Raw genomic sequence first — 24,673 nt, 5'->3', positions numbered from 1 at the left:
AGTAGATGAGGTAGGTAGGTACCTAATTAGTTAAATAAAATTTCCGAATCATTTCCGTTCCAACTTGGTATTTATTTATGACCTATCTTATGTACCTGTGATTTAACAATAAACACAATTTTAATTTGAATAGTAAAAAAAAGTTTGTTGCATTTCTTAATTTTATTTTGGTGAGTGTACATTGCGCTAGCCGGCGGCCGGCGGCACGTGTCTAAAGGCGGCGGCACGTGTCTAAAAGTTCGTTTGCTGCGCGCCGGCTAGTGTTGTACCATACGACACTCGAGTCTTGGAATCTTACTTATTAAAAGTTTGAAGAAAATAAAATAGCTATGAATTAAGACTGTGTGTTTATTATTTTATTGGACCGTTTTAACTTTTTGATTACGAAAATCGTCAGTCTTTAGATGGATACTTCTGATTCGATTATTTGCGTTTAATGCAATTTTATTGATATTACATTTGTATTGTGCGATTTATTTTATTTTCAATTAGGATATAACATACGGATGATGATATGAAATCACTCATTATTGCCTATTAGTATACACCAACTCAAGTTCATGTCATGATTCAGTCTAGCTCAAAGAACTTAAAATACTCGAAAGGACTCGGAAGACTCAATTATTCCCTTATTCATGTGACTAACGAGTCCTAGTCTTAAAAATAAACTCAAGTCTCAAAATAAAGACTTTAAAGACTCGAGGTTCTTACAACACTAGCGCGGTCGGCTATTGTGAGGGACGGCTGTCTTTGATACCACCGACTCCGCCACGCATAAATAAGGATGTCAACTCCAAAATTCTTTCTAATCTTAACAATAATAAAACTATCATTATTTACTTTTATAATTTTTTTTTGTTTCTACGATGATTTTAATGATTATTATTTCAGTTTAAAATTGATAGTTGGGAACAATTATTTACTTATTTACTTCGGAATACTAAAGACTGCCGATAATCACAGGTAGATAATTCGATAGCGTTTAGTTTCTGCTATGATCGAGTCAATTACGAATCACATTTTTAATTTGCTAAGGGGATATTAAGCGATTAAAATTAACATGAAAAATGTGCCTGCTTTATCGTAATAATAACCGTAATTCTAAATTTCATAGTCATGGTAACTATCCCATTTGTGTATGGCATAAAAATAAGCCATTGATTTCGGCAACTAACTTTTTTGCTTCGTTTCGTTGCTACGTTTGAAATAAAAGATTTTTACAAGCGCAAAAGTATTTTAACGAACTTTTGAATAAACATCATTCCATTAAGGCCACTAAATAAGTACTTACCACATAAGATTTTTTTATGTTACCAAAAATAAATAAACTTTAATTTTCTGCTTAATTTAATTCCTTAAATAACTAGTAGTAGCCCTAGAATAGCTTGTGTGGCGCCCGGTCCGTCGTCCGGCGGCACTCTTGTGTTCGCGGCCAGTGGCCCAACGGCAGCACAAGCGCAATGGCGGCCATTACGTAAGCTCGTGTGCGTGCGGATTTTTGTCAGTGTAGTAGTGAATCAGCTGAACAGGGTGTTGTATTGGGTTGATAAGAAATGAAGTTGTTTCCTTAATTATCTCGGAAACTAGCCTGAATTTTTGGCTCAAACTTTGGGAACGTATTCAGTGTGACGTATACATGCTCCCATTAAACGGAACGTAGCTGATTTAGAAGGACCCTATATACAGTGTGTCCGGGCTTGTAGTGATCAAACTTTAAGGGCGTAATCTATGGACAATTTTATCGATGAAAATACTTCAAATTTGGGGCCTGACCCATTTCTCGAAAAATTACATCGATTTAAGTTTTTAATTTTTAGTTTTCACCTCTTCTTTAAAAAACAAGTGAAAGCGTGGGTAGCTTAACATTAATAGGCAAATATTTTATGTCATGCGATAGCCAATAAAATTATCTATTAGTAGAAAAAGAAAGCAGACACAAGTTTCATACATTTTATGAGAGTAAGAATGGATTTAATTAGAAAAATACATTACTTTTTTCACTTCTTTTTCAGTTATTTTCCAACACAAGAAAAACCAGGTCGTTAAGGTATGTTTTATTTGCATTGTATTATTAGTATTTGAGCTATTCTACAAAACGAATGTAAATTTATTAGTCTACGTCTATTAGTTTCGACGTAATTGTTGAACAAAGATACCCCTTCCCAGCGGTTTCCATAGCGCACGCGACATGCGAAAATACACTGCCTGAAAGAATCACACAACTTATTCCGATTACTATGGAAACCGCTGGGAAGGGGTATCTTTGTTCAACAATTACGTCGAAACTAATAGACGTAGACTAATAAATTTACATTCGTTTTGTAGAATAGCTCAAATACTAAAAATACAATGCAAATAAAACATACCATAACGACCTGGTTTTTCTTGTGTTGGAAAATAACCGAAAAAGAAGTGAAAAAAGTAATGTATTTTTCTAATTAAATCCATTCTTACTCCCATAAAATGTATGAAACTTGTGTCTGTTTTCTTCTTCTACTAATAGATAATTTTATTGGCTATCGCATGATATAAAATATTTGCCTATTAATGTTAAGCTACCCACGCTTTCACTTGTTTTTTAAAGAAGAGGTGAAAGCTAAAAATTAAAAACTTAAATCGATGTAATTTTTCGAGAAATGGGTCAGGCCCCAAATTTGAAGTATTTTCATCGATAAAATTGTCCATAGATTACGCCTTTAAAGTTTGATCACTACAAGCCCGGACACACTGTATATAGATTTTGTTTAGAACTAGATGTCATGTATATACTATCTATAGTCTTTTTCACCTAAGATGATCCGTATGACGTTTCGAGTTTGAAAGATTTAGAGATGTCACATAACTAAACCATAGCGATTTATCTATCGATTTTTTTCGAAGAGTTAGTAAAACCTACTTTTAGAGAAATATTTTGTATAGGTGTTATTTAACAAAAAACATGTTTTTTTTTAATTACAAATATTATTGTAACAATTTTTTATTGATAATATTCAAATTTCATGGTTCGTGTTTAAAAAAACGATTCCTAAAAAGTACTGGTTCTGTTTCTTTAAATTAAAAACTATTAATTTATTTTCAATGCGTTTATTAAAGTCAATAATCGAAAAATATAGTTGATTTTTGTGATGTTTTTAATAACTAAGTATTCACTGTAATCGATTAATGAACCGCGGAAATAATCGATTTTATTATACAAGAAATACCCCAGCACTAAATCTATTCCGTTTCACACATTGCGTACATTAAATAAAAAATATTTTTACATCGTATTTAATTAAAATATAATCAATAGACTCAGATTTTACTATGTATTTCAAGACAAGTAGTTAATTTTTTTTTATTATATTGCTAATAAAATACAAATATTTTTTCAAATATATTCTGCATATGTAGTATGCGTAATATGGATAACCTTGAAGTGTCATACGGATCATCTTACGTGAAAAAGACTATAAGCATATCTCCATTACAGTGTTGGGAAAAGGGTCTCCCCTTACTTCGCGAGCTAGCAACGCTGTACGAAGTGAAGCTTTGTGACTACGCGCGTTTGGCTCACTGCCTTCGCACTCACGCTACGTTCCTAGACTCTGTGCTGGAACAACTGAGGCCCGAGCCGGAGTACTTTAGAGTGGGCTTCTACGGGAAAGGCTGCCCGTTGTTTGTGAGGGTAAGTCTTATGAGATAACTGTGTTAACATGTGATTACTGTGTCTACAATCTTTGGAGCTAGCAACGCTCTACGAAGTGAAGCTTTGCGACTACGCGCGTTTGGCTCACTGTCTACGCACTCACGCGACTTTCTTAGACTCCGTGCTGGAACAACTGAGGCCCGATCCGGAGTACTTTAGAGTGGGCTTCTATGGGAAAGTCTGTCCGTTGTTTGTGAGAGTAAGTGTAGTTTGTAAGGATAAGTCTAGTGAGGTAACGTAAGAACATGTGTCTTTACGACTACGATCTTTGTGCCTGCAGAGCTAGCAACGCTCTACGAAGTGAAACTTTGATCTTTGTGTCTGCGGAGTTAGCACGAAGTGCATCATGCTTATTAATGTTTAGCGGTGATTCCGCTTTCACATTACCATTTTAAAATACCTAATCCTGCTGTAAGACTATTTGTTTGTATTGCGCTATCTATAGGTTGTCTGGAAGAGATCGCTTCATAGCGATAAGACCGCCTAATTGTACCTTATGTGTTCCTTTTCTTTCTGTTTCTTTTTATGTGGTGTACAATAAAGAGTATTTATTATTATTATTATATTGTTTCTTAATTTATTTTCTCTCCTAAGAGGCAAATTTTAGGAGCACGGGCCGAAGCCAAATGCATCCCAATTACTTTAGTTTAAGCAATATTCAAAAACTTTCTTACTATCCTGCATGTATTCAGAATGGTCGCTTTCTGTATTAATTTATAAATAGTTGGGGCTATGTCCAAGGTGCGTAGGCTAGTGTGTAACTGTCTAGGGATGACTCCTGTGTTGGAGATTACAATTGGAACTACTAAGACTGTGGTTACACGCCATTGCGTTCTGATTTCTATTGAAAGATCTCTGTACTTAGCTAGTTTATTATTATTATTATTATCTACTGATGTCTGAATGTAATTAAACGTCATAAATCCGCTTCAATTCAGCTTGAAGAATCGAATATGAAGAATGCCACTCATTTATGGTATACTCTGGGTAGGATATTTTTTTAGAACGTATTTGTATTGCAGAATAAACAGTTTGTATACCGCGGCCAAGACTACGAGCGTATCGGAGCGTTCACGCAGCGTCTGCAAGCGGAATATGTCTCTGCGCACATTCTCATGCGCAACACGCCACCAGACGAGTCCATTATCGCTTCTGATACACAATGTAAGTAAATAAACATTAACTTATTATAAATTAAAACGCAATGAAGGCTTTGCCGAATAAAATTGTTCTAGAAAGTTATGTAATTTAATTATTTTTGGATTCTAAAATCGTTTAGGCTAGCAAAAGTCACGCGTGCGCCGGCACAGATGATACGCGGACCGTGTCACGAGCTAGGTCATGCGTAGTACCGTTTTACAGATAAAACTGCCCGCGTGTACCATCCGCGCTGATTTACACAAAGTGGGTCATCCACGTTTACGAAACGTGCGTACCACCCGCGTGGATGATTCGCGTGACCCTGACACCAAATTTAGCTCTAACCTTATCTTGTCCCAATATAAATCTTCTGATTTTACCATTCGTTAATTTTAGACATCCAAATCTGCAATGTAAAGCCGGTAGCAAAAAGGCGCACATGGCCTAACGGCGCGCCCGACCAGCTCAAGCGCTTCTACGGCACCAACGACGTCGACACCTTCCTGTGCGACCGGCCGCTCCACAAGCCGCCCATAGACAAGGACAACGAGTTCAAGGTACCATAGATTAATGTTAACAATAGATTACTCGTTGTCGTCTATACCTTGATTTTTTAGAATCCAGCAGAGATGTAAACAAACACTTTCATACACAATTACACCATAATCACTTACGTGTTCATAATATCATACACATTATTTAACAAGCCCATGAAACCAAGTTTATTTTCACGTTTATACAAGTTTGAAATCAATCTTTGAAACAAATTATTTTAGCAAAATACGTGGACGATGAAAATTTGTGAGACTTGTCAAATTGACTTGACGTTTAAAATCATGTGTTATCTCCATATTGTCTATGACTTGTCTCTGACACATCAGTGCTGTAACCTGTGAGTCATAGACAATAATCTGTAAATTTAATCGATATTATTTTAAGTATTCACTTATTCCGATTACTGATTAATTTTATATTGGAGATAACGTAAAATTATTTTTCTACTTTTAGTGTATACCTACTTTTTCGGAGTCAGTTTAATTTTTAGTCGGTTTTATTTAAACAAAATTATTTTACTTTTTTATGCAATTATTCTTACGTATTGTTCCATTGCTTATTTTTCTATATAAGTAAATAAAATAAAAGAAAATAAAAATCTTTTTTCAATGAGGATCATTTCGATTTTTAGCTGTGAATGCAGATTTATAGGGCTAAAAAATCCTTAATACACAGTCCAAAAATTTTTTTTCTACGACAAAAATTGACGAAGTTATGGCCAAATTACTAAAAAAGTTCACTGACCGCCCGGCGCGGGGACGATGACGTCATTATATCCGATCCGAACGCTGCCGGCGTACTGCGTGGATAGAAAATATTTTTTTCTAGCCAAACTATCAGTTTTAGAGAAAAACTTGTAATGACATTTATTCATCAGAATAAAGTAAGCTATCGATAAGTAATTTTTAAAAATAGAAATTGTGAAAAATAACGCAAAAAATCCATACGCTCATACGATTCAATGGAACGCAGAGACGTGATTGGGGTCTCCGCGGTGGTATATTTGGCGATTTATTCAAATAAAGTGTTCATAAGTGTTGTTAGAGTCATAATTATCTTCTTCTAAGTAAAATATAAAAATGTATAATATTTATTTATTTACTTCTATTAATAAGGTATAGCTGAGGCAGATACACTCTGCCTAGGCTACAAGACATTGTTATGAAGATCATCTCGATGTACACGCAATATCTACCTGTTATTTAGTTTTTCTGAGTTAAACCTACGTACCTACCTATCTATTCGCCGTTCCCATGGGCGGGCCAGCTGCTGCAGGAAAGGACAGCTGCTCCCTCCTGGAAATCTATTTAATGTTAGCCTAGAAGTTGGGTATGACTCCCCCGCCCCCCTCCTCTGCCCAGGTCATAAGCTGGGCATGACTTCCCCCTCGGCCAGAAGTTGGGTATGATTTACCCCCCCCCCCCCCCCCCAGGCCCGAAACTGGGTATGACTTGACCCCTTCCCCCTCCCCCCAGGCCAGAAGCTGGGTAAAGCTTGCCCCTCCCCCCAGGCCATAAGCATAAGCTGGATATGACTCCCCTTCGGCCAGAAGCTGGGTATTACATACCCCCCCCCCCCCAGGCCAGAAACTGGGTATGACTTGACCCCCCCATCCCGCCCCCAGGCCAGAAGCTGGGTAAGGCTAGCCCCTCCCCCAGCCCATAGAAACTGGTTATGACTTGACCCCCCCCCCCCCCTCCCCAAGGCCAGAAGCTGGGTAAGGCTAGCCCCTTCCGCCAGTCCATGAGCATAAGCTAGGTATGACTCCCCCTCGGCCTGAAGCTGGGTATGACTTACCCCCCCCCAGGCCAGAAACTGGGTATGACTTGCCTCTCCCCCCCTCCCACCAAGGCCAGAAGCTGGGTAATCCTTGCCCCTCCCCCCAGGCTATAAGCTGGGTATGACTTATCCCCCCCCCCCCAGGCCCGAAAATGGGTATTAGCATCATATTATGTATTATTATGTTCAATACAAACAATCATTAAGTTACACTCACCCCAACCGCGTCTCCGCAACTCTAATTTCTAGAAAATAATAGCATACCTATAGGTTATATACATTGTTTTGAGCGCAAATTTTTTGCCTACACCCCCGTAGCATTTTGAGACCCCTAGCACCCCATTTGGACATTTTATTCAACTTTTTAGATTTTTAATATTGACTTAGAAATTTTTCATACAAAATTTTATAACTTGGTAATTTTTGGTCGGATTTTCAAAATTTTTTCGCTTAAATAGTTTCACCCTTCTCGGTTTAGCACCCCCGTGACGTTCGATTGACATCGTCTCATACTAAATTCTGCTTTTTTGGCGGTCTTTAGTGTTTCTTTTGGGATCTGAGACGGTTTTTGGGCGTCATTTTCAAAATTTTCTAGGGCCACCCCCGGCGTATTTCGGCTTTTTGGATTCGTCTCGGCGAGCCCTATCCGTAGACACCTCATTTGTTGCGATCGGAGGTCAAGAACTTTGAAAAATCGCCCTCCCACCCACCCTTTTGTGTCTAGGGAGGTAGACTTTTTGCATTGGGCCAAAAATTATTATCGCGGTTTTGAGCTTTGTAGGGCACCATATCATTGGACAGATAACTTGAAATAATTAGAGTTTAGTTTTAAGCATTTTAGACCTTACTGAATAAGTAAGTTGACCTATATACAATTATATTTTGACCAGTAAACAATTTTACTGCGACGCATTATTTATTTGACCGTCTCGGGCTGCGACGCCGCCGCAGCGGGTACCTGCAAAAGAAAAAGACATATTAAAAACATAAGACTGACACATATTGGACTTACCTGCTGCTGCAGTGGTCGCCGCTCCGACTGGAAAGTACCTGGAAAAGGAAAAATTATAGTTTTAAGCGACATATTTATAACTTTTACAAACTTTTTAATTATTATTTATTTTATTTTTTCTTTTAACGCGGTCATACGGACTGTTGATTGTATTATCACCCCACATATTAGGCGACACGCACCTCTGACGCCATGTTCGGCTTCAGGACTCCAGCGAAGAAGCCCAGCGACGAGGTCCAGCAGAGGTCTCCGGAGTCCCCACCTATCAGGAGGGCAGGGAGAGTGAGACGCAGCGTCGGCGAGTGGGAGACAGGGAAAGCTGGGCTTTCTTCTGGCTCCGACTCAACCCCGCCGCAGGCCGAGCCCCCGAAGGCCCCCAAGAAACCCGCGCCAGTGCGTCGGGCTTCCGTGGAGGCAGCGTCGGCGAGCTCACCCAAGCTGCCCGCAACTGCAATTAAGGAAAGAACAGCCGAAGCCAGGGCCTGCCTGCAGAAGGCCAAGATGTCCCTTGGCACAGCCAGAAACCTGCGCGGTGACATCAAGACCGACGTCACGCAGGCCCTGGATCGGCTGTATCAGCTGGTGAAGGAGGCAGAGATGGAGAGGAAGGGGAAGGCTCCGGCGAAGAAGGTCGCCGAGCCCGAACCTGTAAAAGAGAAGGAAGCGGATAGGGAAAGGGACAGTAGAGAGGAGGAGGATAGAATACTGGCTGAAATAAGGGAGAATCGAAGACTTCTGCTGGAGAATAGCAAGAAACTGGATGAGATTAGGGAAGAGGCAGAGAAACATAGGACGAATAGTGGGCAACCTACCTATGCCAGCGTCGCGGCGTCCGTGCCCGGACAGCAGCGCCTGCCTGTTAGGTCGGCCCTGCACTCCATCGTGGTCACGTCTAAGGACGCGATGGAGACAGGGGAGGAGGTGCTGCGGAAGGTCAGGGACGCTGTCAACGCCAAGGAGGGATGGGTGAAGGTTGATAAGATCAGAAAGGCCAAGGATCAAAAGATAATTATGGGGTGTAGTTCGGAGGAGGAAAGGAGGAAGGTGAAGGCAAGAATCGAAGACGGGGGCCTCCTAGTCGCGGAGGACATGAAAAATAAAGACCCGCTCCTAGTCCTGAAGGACGTCTTGTTGCTTAACAGCGACGAAGACGTCCTGAAGGCTCTGAGAAATCAGAACAGGGGCATTTTTCATGGACTCCGCGAAGGGGAGGACCGCGTCCAAGTAAGGTATACTAAGAAGGCCAGAAACCCCCATACACGTCACATAGTTGTGAGCGTATCGCCGGCAATCTGGCGGAGAGCGACTGATGCGGGAACCGTGCACATCGACTTGCAGCACATCCGAGTGGCCGACCAGTCACCGCTGGTGCAGTGCACCAAGTGTCTGGGTTACGGCCACAGCAAGCGATTCTGCACGGAGCCCGCGGATGTCTGCAGCCACTGTGGAGGGCCACACCTTAGCACCGACTGCGCCGAGAAGCTCGCTGGCGGGGCACCGTCGTGCCGGAACTGTCAGCGAGCCAAAGCGGAGCACGTCCAGCACAATGCGTTCAGCAACGACTGCCCAGTGCGCAGGCGGTGGGACGCGTTGGCCAGATCCACAGTGGCCTACTGCTAAGGTTGCCGCGGGCGATATCACCATCCAGCTCACAACTCACCTGGTCGCCAACTGCCTCAATCGACGTCGCTGTACTTCTGAAAAAGGAAAACACAATATTAATTTTAAAAGTCAGTTAATTAGAAAAATTCAAAATTCCCACTACACACTTCTGGCATGTAAATTAGAATTTGGAAAAGAAACAGTATTTCATTCAAAATTATTAAAAATTAATCAAATAGAAGACAATTTCATGAGTAAATTTGAACTATTTGAAACTAAAGCTCACTCTGAACACTATGGCATAAAGGCGCACACAAAAACAATAATAACACCAATGTTACCTAAGTAATATGAGATTACTCTAGAAAAACATTAAAGAAAAGTGTACAGATGGGCAAATTTTTAGAATAGAAACTAGAAAAAATTACTTAAAGAAAAACCTGCAAACTTAACCTAGAAATCAAAATAATTGTTAAAATGTAACGTCAAAGGAAGTCCTGAAATCGATCATCGCGAATCAAAACAAGCAAGAAACAAAACAACAGAAAACCTATTTGGCATATTAAAAAACAGATAAAACGGAAAATTAAACTTAGCATCCTTTAGAAAACTAAATAAAATAAAAATTACTTTAAACAAAATATCAAGAAAATAAACACTGGTAAAAAATCAAAACTAAAACTTTTAAAAACACACCAGATAAAAAATTGAAAATTGCATAATAAAAAAGGCTCTGATATGCAATCGTCAGAGGTGCATAGAAATAAATATAAAAAAAAAAAAAAAAAAAAAAAAAAACCGCGTCTCCGCATTGCATCGAATCCTATGAAAATGTGGTTTTTGGACATAGCGATACTTATTTTTAAAAATTACTGGTCGATAGGTTACTTTATTTTGATGAATAAATGTTATTAAAAGTTTTTTTCTAAAACTGATAGTTTAGCTGGAAAAAAATATTTTCCATCCCAATAGTACGCCGGCTGCGCTCGATTCGGATATAATGACGTCACGCGGCCCTGCGTACGTTGACTTTTAGCGGCAAAAACGGCCTATGTTTATTACTTAATATCTTCGTAAGTAATGGTCCGATTTGGATAATTCAAAAAGACATATCTTTCTTATGTCTTAAAGATTAACGTAGATACTAGTTTTATTGAATTTTCTACAACAGTACTGATCCTCATTGATAGCATCTTAAATAACCTCCCTAGCCTAGCGGAATAGAGCAACAAAGAACTGAGCGAGCGAGATGTCACTAGTAGCAACACTGTCAAACAGAACTTTTTGCAACTATTTGAAGTTTAATGACTTTAAGGATAATTGATTGTTTTACTGTTCAGTGTGTTTCTTGATTACATCTGTGCATACAGTTTGTTTCCTGTTCTCGAAAATTTCATGATCAGTTCACATTCAATGTTGCGACTTTGTTGCATATTTTTAGTATTTTGACGATCACCCGGCGATGATACGCAAGTACTACAATAATTTCACTTCGCGATTAACGAGAGGTTTTGTCGCATCACTAGTTCACAGACTAAAAATATTTTTATGTCAGTTGGCCATATTTGATGACATTTCTGCTGATTTCTAAAAAATTAGACTGTACGTTCTCAACTGGATAAAGTTACCCCATCAAACACTGCGTAGAAACATTCACTTGCTAACTTCCGCTGTAAGCTGTCCATAGATATGGATCAAAGATAATTATTTAAGCTAAAAATGCGACTTGTGACAAAGTTTGAGTACTATGAAAACTGGACATAAACCTAATATATCAGGATCAGTATTTATTACATTATCTAAGTGTATGACTTCCAATCGCAGGTAGATGTAAAAATGCTATTTTACATTTACAGAGCCTCTGGATTGAACGAACTACGTTAGTGACAGAAAATACTCTGCCTGGCATACTCCGTTGGTCAGAAGTTGTGTCGAGGTCCGTTGAAGAGATTCCGCCAGTCGAAGTAAGTTACTTTTAACAATTACTTATGTTGATCAGGCATACATTGTTGATGCAAAATCGCCCATATTACAGAGGTTAGTGTTGAGCTTGATGTACCATCGTCTGTTATTTAACTATTCAGCAATGCTTACAAATAATCTTCTATCATTTCCACAGTTCGCATGCGAGACAATGGAAGCAACCGAGCGCGAACTACGCAGCCTAATTTCCCAGTACACTGCAGACCCCACTCGCAACATAAACCCGTTCTCCATGCGGCTGCAAGGCACCATCGATGCGAATGTCCAAGGAGGAATCACCAAATACGAGCAGGCTTTCCTTACTGGAGAGTTCAGTAGAAACGCCACGCCGAGAGAAGCCGCGGCCGCTGCTAAGCTAAGGCGGCTTGTGGCGTCTCAGTTGGCTGTGGTGGACGCCTGCCTGACATTACATGGTAGATTAGCGCCGGAGGAAGTCAAACCACTTCATAGGTAAGTTACTATACACAATATTCACGTCAGTAGGCTGCAATTTTCACGCCGAGAGAAGCCGCGGTCGCTGCCAAGTTACGAAGGCTTGTGGCGTCTCAGTTGGCTTTTGTGGACGCCTGCCTGACATTGCATGACAGACTATAGATGACCCACGCTGAACTGTCCCACCAAACTCAATGACAGGGGGGCGCTATCATCGTTCAACTATATGGTTTCCAACATGGCAAAAATCTGAACCAGCGATCCGGTATTGACGGTGGCGCCCCACTGTCAATGTCATCGACAGGACAGTCCAGTATTTTGGAACTATAGCGCCAGAAGAAGTCAAGCCTCTGCATAGGTAAGTTTCTGCTCAAGATTTGCATCAATAAGCTCCAATTCTCATTGGAGTTTAGTAGAAACGCCACGCCGAGAGAGGCTGCGGCCGCTGCTAAGCTAAGGCGGCTTGTGGCGTCTCAGTTGGCTGTGGTGGACGCCTGCCTGACATTACATGGCAGATTAGCGCCGGAGGAAGTCAAGCCACTGCATAGGTAAGTTACTTTACGCAATATTCGTGTCAGTAGGTTGCAATTTTTACTGGAGAGTTCAGTAGAAACGCCACACCAAGAGAGGCTGCAGCCGCTGCTAAGCTAAGGCGGCTTGTGGCGTCTCAGTTGGCTGTGGTGGACGCCTGCTTGACTTTGCATGGCAGACTAGCGCCGGAAGAAGTCAAACCACTTCATAGGTAAGTTACTATTCACAAGATTCGCGTCAGTAGGCTGCAATTTTCACGCCGAGAGAAACCGCGGCCGCTGCCAAGCTAAGGCGGCTTGTGGCGTCTCAGTTGGCATTTGTGGACGCCTGCCTGACATTGCATGGCAGACTGGCGCCGGAGGAAGTCAAACCACTTCATAGGTAAGTTACTATTCACAAGATTCGCGTCAGTAGGCTGCAATTTTCACGCCGAGAGAAGCCGCGGCCGCTGCCAAGCTAAGGAGGCTTGTGGCGTCTCAGTTGGCTGTGGTGGACGCCTGCCTGACATTGCGTGGCAGACTGGCGCCGGAGGAAGTCAAACCACTTCATAGGTAAGTTACTATTCACAAGATTCGCGTCAGTAGGCTGAAATTTTCACGCCGAGAGAAGCCGCTGCCAAGCTAAGGCGGCTTGTGGCGTCTCAGTTGGCTGTGGTGGACGCTTGCCTGACATTAGATGGTAGATTAGCGCCGGAAGAAGTCAAGCCTCTGCATAGGTAAGTTACTTTACGCAATATTCGCGTCAGTAGGTTGCAATTCTCATAGGAGTTTAGTAGAAACGCCACGCCGAGAGAGGCTGCGGCCGCAGCTAAGTTAAGGAGACTTGTGGCATCTCAGTTAGCTGTTGTGGATGCCTGCCTGACATTGCATGGCAGACTAGCACCGGAGGAAGTCAAGCCTCTGCATAGGTAAGTAACTACACAAGATTTAGTAGATTTAATAGGCTGCGATCCTCTTTGGAGAGTTCAGTAGAAACGCCACGTTCAAAAACGCCTTACCTTAGAAAGTAACACTACTAAGTTTTTACTTTCGAAACATTTGCATGTACATAATCGAAAGGCGTTTTAAGGTGCGTTATTAAGTTCATTCATATTCTTTCTTACAGGCGGTTGGTGGAAAGGTTCAACCAACTACGGCAAAACCTGGGGCCAGGTTTGGCTCGTGCACGGAGACAACTCTCTGAAAGCATCGTAAAGTAAGTGATAATCGAGATGTCAAATCGATCATCAAATGAGTGATAACTACATGGTTTACCTCGATATACGCATGTCATGATGTTAGATTTTAGAGCTAAACTTTGTTTTTTTTTTCAGTACTCCATTACCACCTGTACCTAATTTGGATAAACGATCTCAAAGTATACAACAGAGTGATAACTATTATGAGGATGGACATCTTTATAACAAACCTATAGTAAGTATACAATAATATCCATGAGTAAAATATATTACTTTGATTGAATCCATATGCTGAAATCTATCTGAAAATAAATTAATTTATGTGTCTTACAATCAATGACGATGCGATGTATGTAATAAAACAGGATAAACAGTGCTGTTCCTTTGAATTCCTTTAAATTATAACTTTTTATTAAATCTTTAACAAATTAGTTTATATTCTTTGGGTAAATAAATACGGAACTACTCTATGCTGAGCGGGTGCCTTGGCACAGTTTTTTCTCACCTCTTGTTTTAATAGCCTACATATTATGTGTTTTGTTCTTTTTTTCTGTATTGTGTCTTTTTTTACTGTGTCAATAAAACTTTTCTATTCTATTCTATATTTCGACCCTTGAAGAAAATTTATAGTTTTTTATTTGGGAAATAGTAACTAAACAATGTGCAAAAGTGAGATCATTTTCAATGGACTTTGCCATTGGGAGGCTAATAAATGATTATGTTAATTTGTAAATTCCCAATCATTTGTTCCTTCAGTACTCACTAGAAGACTCGTCGGAGCCGAGCGTGATGTCTCACAGCGTGGGCGGCGACAACCGCGACTGTTCGATGGTGGAGGATGCCGCCATGGTGAAGTCCGCGCCGCCTCTGCCCACCAGGCCCAAGTCGGGCGACCCGAGGAGCCCTACCAGACCACCTTTGGAGAATTATCGGTAAGAGACATTGAGTTTGATTGATCAATGATCAATAATAAAAAAGCTTCTTCTTTAAACCTGTACAGTGTCAACCCAAAACTTCGCTACAAGAGTGGTATTGTCAGTAGCATTCATTCAACTTTCCTATGCGTGCAGTTTGGGCATTATGTTTCTTCTGTTTAATAAAGATATTGTTCAATAATCAGGGAAAAATTCGAGACAACTTTGATCACTTTCTTTAGTTAAGAAAATAGTGGATGTATGAGATGTCATTAATTCAACCTCGACAGCAAAAGTTATATTATCTACAGTTATGGAAACGTAGTTTTGATTTCGAATCTCATAGGAATTTGTAACCTCGAAGTAACATTCGTGGATAATGAATTTCGCGATCGCTTAAAGGACAGAAGTAGTTGCTTACCTAGCTAACTGGGGTTGCAATCGATTGGATCTCGATTACAAGTTAAAAATCGAATATTAAAAAAATACTCTTCCTGCAATAATATGGTAAAACTTTTTTGTTGTGACAGCGAGTCCATAGACGGCGAAGTGGTGGAGACTCGTAGGCACAGTCGCGCTTCTTGGAGCGAGCCAGGCGACGCGCCCCCTCTACCCCCAAGGGTTTCAGGTAAAATAACGTTTCTAATTTTATTCTTCTACTCTTCCCTTATTCTGAAACGATCCCCAAAACTTATGTCATCGATTCACACCCGGTTTTCTGATCTGAAATTTTTAGTTCAAGCGTGCTCACCTACGTAAACCTCGTATGAGAAATTATACAGGGTGTTAGGTAAATGGGTATATGAGCCGACACTAGCCCATGTTAACACGGGCATATAAATGGTATGGTGAAGTCAGAAATTTGATATCATCATTTTAATTTTTTTAATTTTCATACAAAATAAATTTTATAAAATCCGATTTGTATGAAAAATAAAATAATTAAAATGAAGATATTAATTTTCTGACTTCACCATACCATTTATATGACCATGTTAACCTTTAACTATGGACGTCGGGTCTCAGAGGCCCACCCCCCTTTCCGATTTCTCGGTTTAAACACCTGCCCGGCACGTGTTGCTCTCAACCATCTCAGTAGCTTCAGTTTTAACTGTGTTTGGACCGAGGAGGCATAAAATCGCGTCTTCTGGCACTTATTACGTGAGTAATAACCATTCAAAATTTTGTCCGGGTCTGGGAGACCCGATGACTATAATTTCCATACAAACATACTTGTATGGATGTGACTTGTCAACTATAATTTTTTATATTATATTATTATAATCTTAAGTAAATTGTTCTATTTTAAGAATACATAATGGCAGAAAGTATCTGAGTACATCAGCTATATTATTAGCCCAACTATCTAAAGAAGATTTCAGGAGTAAGGTATTACTTGTAGACGATTCTGCTTTTGAGTTTAGATGTCTTAGAATTCACCATTGATGCAGATTCCGATTCTGAATGGTGTATATTTTGCCTACTCTAAAGTTCTCAAAGAAAGATAACACATGCCTGTAGAAATAATTTGTCTTTAGTGTTCTAGGCCACTGTGTATAATTTTAGTAACTTCAACCCTTGTCAAAATTTTTATTTTATGTCCTTCAGAAATTCTGTTCATGTTTTTATGTTACATGGTTATTAATTAGCAAAGAAAAAAATATTACTTTCATTTATTAATGATCGATTGGAATCAAGGAGCCTATAAGTGATGGCAAGTCAATTTACACTGAAAAATGTCTAAGTTTTTTAAATTTGCAAAAAATAATTAAATGTTGGATAAAATTTGATTACATTTACTACTAAATCCTTTATTAATAGTTATTAGATATATATCAACTCTTTAATAAATTCAAATTGATTCAGATATGAAAATAAGAAGAATGTTAGATAGGGGTCTGTGAGACCCGACGTCCATGGGAGTGTGATTATTTTTTCACGTCCATAGTTAAAGGTTAACATGGGCTAGTGTCGGGTCATATACCCATTTACCTAACACCCTGTATAATCATCATCATTTCAGCCACAGGGCATCCACTGCTGAATATGGGCCTCCCCCAATGATTTCCATATTGATCGGTTGGAGCGACCTGCAACCACCGCCTTCCTCCTACCTTCATGAGGTCGTCGGTCCACCGGCCTTGGAAGTTATTGGTTTATGCTCCCAAATACCCAATTTGTTTCTCTTGTGTCACACTGACTGTTATTTCTTTGCAGGCGACAAGCGCTCTTGGACAGAGGCGCCCCCAGCGGTCCCTCGACGCGCCAACCGGCCGGCCGAGGCAGCTGATGAACGCGATTCCGGTGTAAGCGTGGACGCACACGCCTACACTAATGCTGACGATCATCGCCAGCATCAGAACGGTATGTCACTGATACATTGTAGTTGATGAGAGCTCATTGGTTAGCGACACGTGTTCTTGGACAGAGCGCCTCTGTCCAGGAGTGCTTGTGACCTGAAGGTCCCCAGTATCAGAACGGTATGTAACTGATACATTGTAGATGATGAGAGCTCATTAGTTAGGTCACAAGCGTTCCTAGACAGAGACGCCTCCAGCGGTCCCTCGACGCGCCAACCGGCCGGCCGAGGCAGCTGATGAACGCGATTCCGGTGTAAGCGTGGACGCACACGCTTACACTAACGCTGACGATCATCGCCAGCATCAGAACGGTATGTAACTGATACATTGTAGTTGATGAGAGCTCATTGGTTAACGACATGTGTTCTTGGACAGAGCGCCTCTGTCCAGGAGTGCTTGTGACCTGAAGGTCCCCAGTATCAGAACGGTATGTAACTGATACATTGTAGTTGATGAGAGCTCATTGGTTAGGCCACAAGCGCTGCTGGACAGAGGCGCTCCCAGCTGTCACGCGACAAGACAACCGGCCGGCCGAGGCAGCTGATGAACGCGACTCCGGTGTAAGCGTGGACGCACACGCTTACACTAACGCTGACGATCATCGCCAGCATCAGAACGGTATGTCATTGATACATTGTAGTTGATGAGAGCTCATTGGTTAGCGACACGTGTTCTTGGACAGAGCGCCTCTGTCCAGGAGTGCTTGTGACCTGAAGGTCCCCAGTATCAGAACGGTATGTCATTGATACATTGTAGTTGATGAGAGCTCATTGGTTAGCGACACGTGTTCTTGGACAGAGCGCCTCTGTCTAGGAGTGCTTGTGACCTGAAGGTCCCCAGTATCAGAACGGTATGTAACTGATATTGTAGATGATGAGAGCTCATTGGTTAGGCCACAAGTGCATATTATGGACTGAGGCGCCCCCGGCGGTCCCTCGAAGCGCCAATCGGCCGGCCGAGGCAGCTGATGAACGCGACTCCGGTGTAAGCGTTGATGCCCACGCCTATACTAATGCTGACGATCATCGCCAGCATCAGAACGGTATGTAACTGATACATTGTAGTTGATGAGAGCTCATTGGTTAGCGACATGTGTTCTTGGACAGAGCGCCTCTGTCTAGGAGTGCTTGTGACCTGAAGGTCCCCAGTATCAGAACGGTATGTAACTGATATTGTAGATGATGAGAGCTCATTGGTTAGCGACACGTGTTCTTGGACAGAGCGCCTCTGTCTAGGAGTGCTTGTGACCTGAAGGTCCCCAGTATCAGAACGGTATGTAACTGATACATTGTAGATGATGAGAGCTCATTGGTTAGCGACACGTGTTCTTGGACAGAGCGCCTCTGTCCAGGAGTGCTTGTGACCTGAAGGTCCCCAGTATCAGAACGGTATGTCATTGATACATTGTAGTTGATGAGAGCTCATTGGTTAGCGACACGTGTTCTTGGACAGAGCGCCTCTGTCCAGGAGTGCTTGTGACCTGAAGGTCCCCAGTATCAGAACGGTATGTCATTGATACATTGTAGTTGATGAGAGCTCATTGGTTAGGCCACAAGTGCATCTGTACAGAGGCGCCCCCAGCGGTCCCTAAACGCGCCAACCGTCAGGCCGAGGCAGCTGATGAACGCAATTCCGGTGTAAGCGTGGACGCACACGCTTACACTAACGCTGACGATCATCGCCAGCATCAGAACGGTATGTCATTGATACATTGTAGTTGATGAGAGCTTATTGGATAGCGACACGTGTTCTTGGACAGAGCGCCTCTGTCTAGGAGTGCTTGTGACCTGAAGGTCCCCAGTATCAGAACGGTATGTAACTGATATTGTAGATGATGAGAGCTCATTGGTTAGGCCACAAGTGCATCTGGACTGAGGCACCCCCAGCGGTCCCTCGACGCGCCAACCGGCCGGCCGAGACAGCTGATGAACGCGATTCCGGTGTAAGCGTGGACGCACACGCTTACACTAACGCTGACGATCATCGCCAGCATCAGAACGGTATGTAATTGATATATATTGTAGATGATGAGAGCTCATTGGTTAGCGACACGTGTTCTTGGACAGAGCGCCTCTGTCCAGGAGTGCTTGTGACCTGAAGGTCCCCAGTATCAGAACGGTATGTCATTGATACATTGTAGTTGATGAGAGCTCATTGGTTAGGCCACAAGCGCTGCTGGACAGAGGCGCTCCCAGCTGTCACGCGACAAGACAACCGGCCGGCCGAGGCAGCTGATGAACGCGATTCCGGTGTAAGCGTGGACGCACACGCCTACACTAATGCTGACGATCATCGCCAGCATCAGAACGGTATGTAACTGATACATTGTAGTTGATGAGAGCTCATTAGTTAGGTCACAAGCGTTCCTAGACAGAGACGCCTCCAGCGGTCCCTCGACGCGCCAACCGGCCGGCCGAGGCAGCTGATGAACGCGACTCCGGTGTAAGCGTGGACGCACACGCTTACACTAACGCTGACGATCATCGCCAGCATCAGAACGGTATGTAACTGATATATACTCAACATCAAATAAATCGCACATTCCGCGACGCGAATTTTAAAGATTTTCTTCAGACACAATCATGGTGCCCCATCAATATTGGTGTTATTTGAAAGCCCAATAAATATCCTTAAAGAAAAACTCATTTAATTTCTTAATAAATGATTAACATATACCATAAATGTGACGTGAAAAAATACCTCACTTTGGGCCCACCTCTGGGATCAATTAGACCAATTTTTATGGTTATAAAACCAAATAATGATCTAACGTGTCCTCTTTAACAGATGGATAGCGATTAATCCCAACTTAACAGTTTTATATCCATAAAAGTTGGCTCAAGAGTCACTACCTATTTTTTGAAGAAGTGACTCTGGATCCTTCTAAAGACACATTTTTGGGGTAAAAACCTTTCCTTTAATGAAAAGAAGGTTAGAACTTGCCTTTTAAATGGTGCCAATATTGGTGGGAAGTGGGGATGCATACGTTTGAAAATGCTTGTCGCGGGAGGTGCGATTTATTTGATGTCGAGTGTATATTGTAGATGATGAGAGCTCATTGGTTAGCGACACGTGTTCTTGGACAGAGCGCCTCTGTCCAGGAGTGCTTGTGACCTGAAGGTCCCCAGTATCAGAACGGTATGTCATTGATACATTGTAGTTGATGAGAGCTCATTGGTTAGCGACACGTGTTCTTGGACAGAGCGCCTCTGTCCAGGAGTGCTTGTGACCTGAAGGTCCCCAGTATCAGAACGGTATGTCATTGATACATTGTAGTTGATGAGAGCTCATTGGTTAGCGACACGTGTTCTTGGACAGAGCGCCTCTGTCCAGGAGTGCTTGTGACCTGAAGGTCCCCAGTATCAGAACGGTATGTAACTGATACATTGTAGATGATGAGAGCTCATTAGTTAGGTCACAAGCGTTCCTAGACAGAGACGCCCCCAGCGGTCCCTCGACGCGCCAACCGGCCGGCCGAGGCAGCTGATGAACGCGATTCCGGTGTAAGCGTGGACGCACACGCTTACACTAACGCTGACGATCATCGCCAGCATCAGAACGGTATGTCATTGATACATTGAAGTTGATGAGAGCTCATTGGTTAGCGACACGTGTTCTTGGACAGAGCGCCTCTGTCCAGGAGTGCTTGTGACCTGAAGGTTATCAGAACGGTATGTAACTGATACATTGTAGATGATGAGAGCTCATTGGTTAGGTCACAAGCGCTGCTGGACAGAGGCGCTCCCAGCTGTCACGCGACAAGACAACCGGCCGGCCGAGGCAGCTGATGAACGCGATTCCGGTGTAAGCGTGGACGCACACGCCTACACTAATGCTGACGATCATCGCCAGCATCAGAACGGTATGTCATTGATACATTGAAGTTGATGAGAGCTCATTGGTTAGCGACACGTGTTCTTGGACAGAGCGCCTCTGTCCAGGAGTGCTTGTGACCTGATGGTCCCCAGTATCAGAACGGTATGTAACTGATATTGTAGTTGATGAGAGCTCATTGGTTAGGTCACAAGCGTTCCTAGACAGAGACGCCTCCAGCGGTCCCTCGACGCGCCAACCGGCCGGCCGAGGCAGCTGATGAACGCGATTCCGGTGTAAGCGTGGACGCACACGCCTACACTAATGCTGACGATCATCGCCAGCATCAGAACGGTATGACACTAACATTGTTACGGGACTAATCCCATCTCTCTTTCTTACCACTGCAACTCCTGTATACCGAGGATGTACAGCTTGGCCTCCAATAAAATCTGTGAAGGTTGCGTATTCTAGGGGACAGCTTACTGCATTGAAACCCGCAACTAATTTAATCAGAAGAATGTAGGAAGATTTCAGAGACACTGGTACATTGTTAGTTGATGAGACCTCATTGGTTGAGCTTTGCTTGGTGTTGACTGCTGCTAGACAAGTGACGTTTCTAGACAGTGGCGCCCCCAGTGCTGTGGTGTCAACACAAGCTATGTTATAATATAAAAATGAATCGCAAAATGTGTATGCGTATAATGCAACAACCCCTGGACCAATTTTACCAATTCTTTTTTTTTATGTTCGTTGAAGTCCAAGGTTGGTTTTTACGGCGAGAGAAAATTCGAATTATTTCCGGGAAAACCCTAAAAACAGCCCTGTTCTTTTTTCCATACAAACATTTTCTAAACCGCCACATTCCAAATATTTTTGACAGAACGAAGTCTGTCGTATCCGCTAGTTTACAATAAAAAAATCAATGTTTTGTGTTTAAAATGCTCTTACCAAGGTTTTAATGACCAACAATAATCTTCCTTACACCACCAGACCTCGACCTAGCAGTGGAGTCCCTCCGCTACGAGGAGATAATCTCAATGATGTCGGAGCCGCTTCGCGTGGATGAAGGCGAGACGCCGCCGCCCATCCCGCCCAAGGGGCTCGGCCACCTCAGCAGCTTCGACTCGGGACACCACGAGAACGGCGAGTCGCACTGTTAACGCCAAAGCTTAGGTAACACCACTATTATTATGCTTCATGATTGACGTGTCTCCTTCCAATAGGGATGTTTCCTGGGTAAAAAAGTTAGTCCGTCGGTTAACTTATCAAAAAATACTCTACATGTAATTTTCACTTTTTCAAACTAATGAAAATTAAAAGAGATACAGCGCGTCAAAGTTCTAAAGAAGCGACCCGTGATGTCAAGGTGTGCTTAAAAATGTAGCACTTTGTGATGTCACGCGGTAATTCAACGCACCATAACTTAGTAATTACCTTGTTTGATTTGCAAATAAAAATATACGTGTCCAATATTTTTTGGTAATGTAACCGACGAACTAAAAGTTTTGTTTTTAGAAAACTAGCCTATTATTTATGTATGTATTATGTATCATACGCACTGACAATATTATAGTGTTGCAACTCAAAATGTGACTTTTTTGTGCAGCACAAAGCAAGTTTTTGACTGGAATCTGGACAGGAATTTGTATAGGATGGTATATGCCTGCCCTGTTAGTGTTTATTAAACTGTCGACTTTCAGAATCGACTCATATTTTGAGATGCAACACTGTTGTATTATCAGTGCGATTGTGCACATTTTACTTTTTATTCAAGTTAGTAATTTAACACTTGACACAACAGTAAGAATCGAATAGAAAAGGACAAAATCGCATTTTACGAAACACTAGAACGAAAGCGACAGCTCAAATTGAATTAGTAACTCGAATGTAACACTGACGAATGTATACCATTTTATGAGATGATTTATTAAAGTAAGTTGATTTTGCTTTAGTAAACGATTGATCACACTAGCTTGTGTTGTAATAACAAGAAAAACACAGCAACTAGTTTCGTGTGAGTGTTATCATTAGTAGTAAAAAAACTAGGGTTTAGTGTTTATTTTTCTCGATACTAATGGAAAGACCAAACTAAATATTTAAATGAAATAATATTATGTTTAAACGAGTTTTTTGTATGTATTTTTAATTAAAATCAAACCATTATTTTCATTAAATCCAGATAAAAAACTAGTAGCTCAAAGGTTTATTTTTCACTCAAAAAATGATTATTATTATTGCGTATATTGCATTTTTTAGATTGAATGTTGCGCTGCGGCTTATTGCTAAGATTTATATTCTATTTTATTCAACAATTATTTTAATATTATAAGATTAAACTTAGCTAAGCATATCATTCCAAAAGTGGATAATAATATTATATTTATATAGATATGTTTGCATTTATTTTTTATGCATCCGCGTCATAGTACACGTGATTTACTATTTGTAGTTTAATTATTATCTTTTTGTTTACACCAAATAAATACATTTGAAAATAAAATAGTAAATTAAATGAGCAGTAAATTCCTGCAATCTTGATTTTATACCGATCCACATTTCTTGTTAAATATTTTTTTTTATCTATTTCAAATCCATAGAATATGGATCATTTTATAATTGTGATAAATATGCTTTTATAATTCCTAAAAAAAGTATTAACTTTGTCATAAGTAAGTCATTTTCATTTATATTTTTAAATTGGCTTTATGTTAAAACGTTTTATAGTTGGGTTTATGAAATATAAAATTTAAATAAGACTTCTAAAATATTTTTATGTATCATGCAAATATGAATGAATTATTTTATTTATATCGGCAGCAATAAATATTCTATGCATCATGCAAATATACAGAAGCACAATCTAAAATTCTTGCTCAAAATGAAGCAGCTAAGGCCCAGTTTTTTGATTCATAGTTAAAATAACTAATTGTTAAATTTTGCTACTAATGGTTAAATATTGACAAAATGTAAACCAATAGTTAAAAAATGTACTAAAAGTCAAGTTAACCATTGTTCGAAAAACATTTTTTTCTGATATTTAACCACTTGTCATTTGACATCTGTCAAATTTGACCATTGGTTATTTTAACTACGATCCAAAAAACCGGGCCTAAGTATATTGTGGACTTTTTTCTAAAAATATATTATGCCGGATCTCTAGGTTATATTTGCGTCCAATCCAAATTGAAAATATAATATGCATTGTATATCTTATGATGCTTCTATTTTTACACAGAAATTATGATTAAGTTCATTTATAGGAAATATTATGCTAAGTATTTTTATGTATTAATAATCGAGCAACTGGACATTATCATCGTTCTTATTGTAATCATGTTGATGATAAAGAAAAAAACCATTGCATTTGGGCAAAACAGTCCAGGAAAGAGCTCAATCTGAAATTTTGCGTCTTCTAAAAATATTTTGTATTCATAATAGATTTTATATATCGCTCATATTAGCGAAAAACAATTATACCGTAAAGCATTATGCGAAATTCGTACAAATGACATGATTTTTTTTTAACGAATATCTAGTAATATTAAACATATTTTTATCAGACATACTGCAAATACTGCAATGCAAATGTAAACTGTGCAATTTATATACTTAAGTCTTTTTTAAAGTATTTTGACTTTTCTTATTATACCTACATGATATAAATCAATTTTATTATGATCGCAA

At 40.8% G+C, this 24,673-nt stretch overlaps 1 protein-coding gene across 1 annotated transcript in view; it reads left to right on the top strand.

Annotated features, from left to right (window-relative positions):
* LOC135071207 (dedicator of cytokinesis protein 4) overlaps window positions 1-23,713 on the top strand; it is a 76,884-nt gene extending 53,171 nt beyond the window's left edge. Inside the window, exons 25-35 of the mRNA XM_063964982.1 lie at window positions 3,473-3,667; window positions 4,711-4,852; window positions 5,225-5,385; window positions 11,633-11,740; window positions 11,896-12,209; window positions 13,827-13,916; window positions 14,035-14,134; window positions 14,656-14,831; window positions 15,344-15,441; window positions 17,031-17,177; window positions 21,980-23,713. Of these exons, the coding sequence (XP_063821052.1) occupies window positions 3,473-3,667; window positions 4,711-4,852; window positions 5,225-5,385; window positions 11,633-11,740; window positions 11,896-12,209; window positions 13,827-13,916; window positions 14,035-14,134; window positions 14,656-14,831; window positions 15,344-15,441; window positions 17,031-17,177; window positions 21,980-22,149 (1,701 nt within the window). The 3' untranslated portion in view covers window positions 22,150-23,713. The remainder of the gene's footprint in view (window positions 1-3,472; window positions 3,668-4,710; window positions 4,853-5,224; window positions 5,386-11,632; window positions 11,741-11,895; window positions 12,210-13,826; window positions 13,917-14,034; window positions 14,135-14,655; window positions 14,832-15,343; window positions 15,442-17,030; window positions 17,178-21,979) is intronic.
* Window positions 23,714-24,673: the final 960 nt, after the last annotated feature.

The sequence above is a fragment of the Ostrinia nubilalis genome, chromosome 4 (assembly GCF_963855985.1).
Source record: "Ostrinia nubilalis chromosome 4, ilOstNubi1.1, whole genome shotgun sequence".
In the NCBI taxonomy this organism is placed as follows: domain Eukaryota; kingdom Metazoa; phylum Arthropoda; class Insecta; order Lepidoptera; family Crambidae; genus Ostrinia; species Ostrinia nubilalis.
Note: the sequence above shows the minus strand (reverse complement) of the source record. Positions and strands in the feature narration are given on the sequence as shown.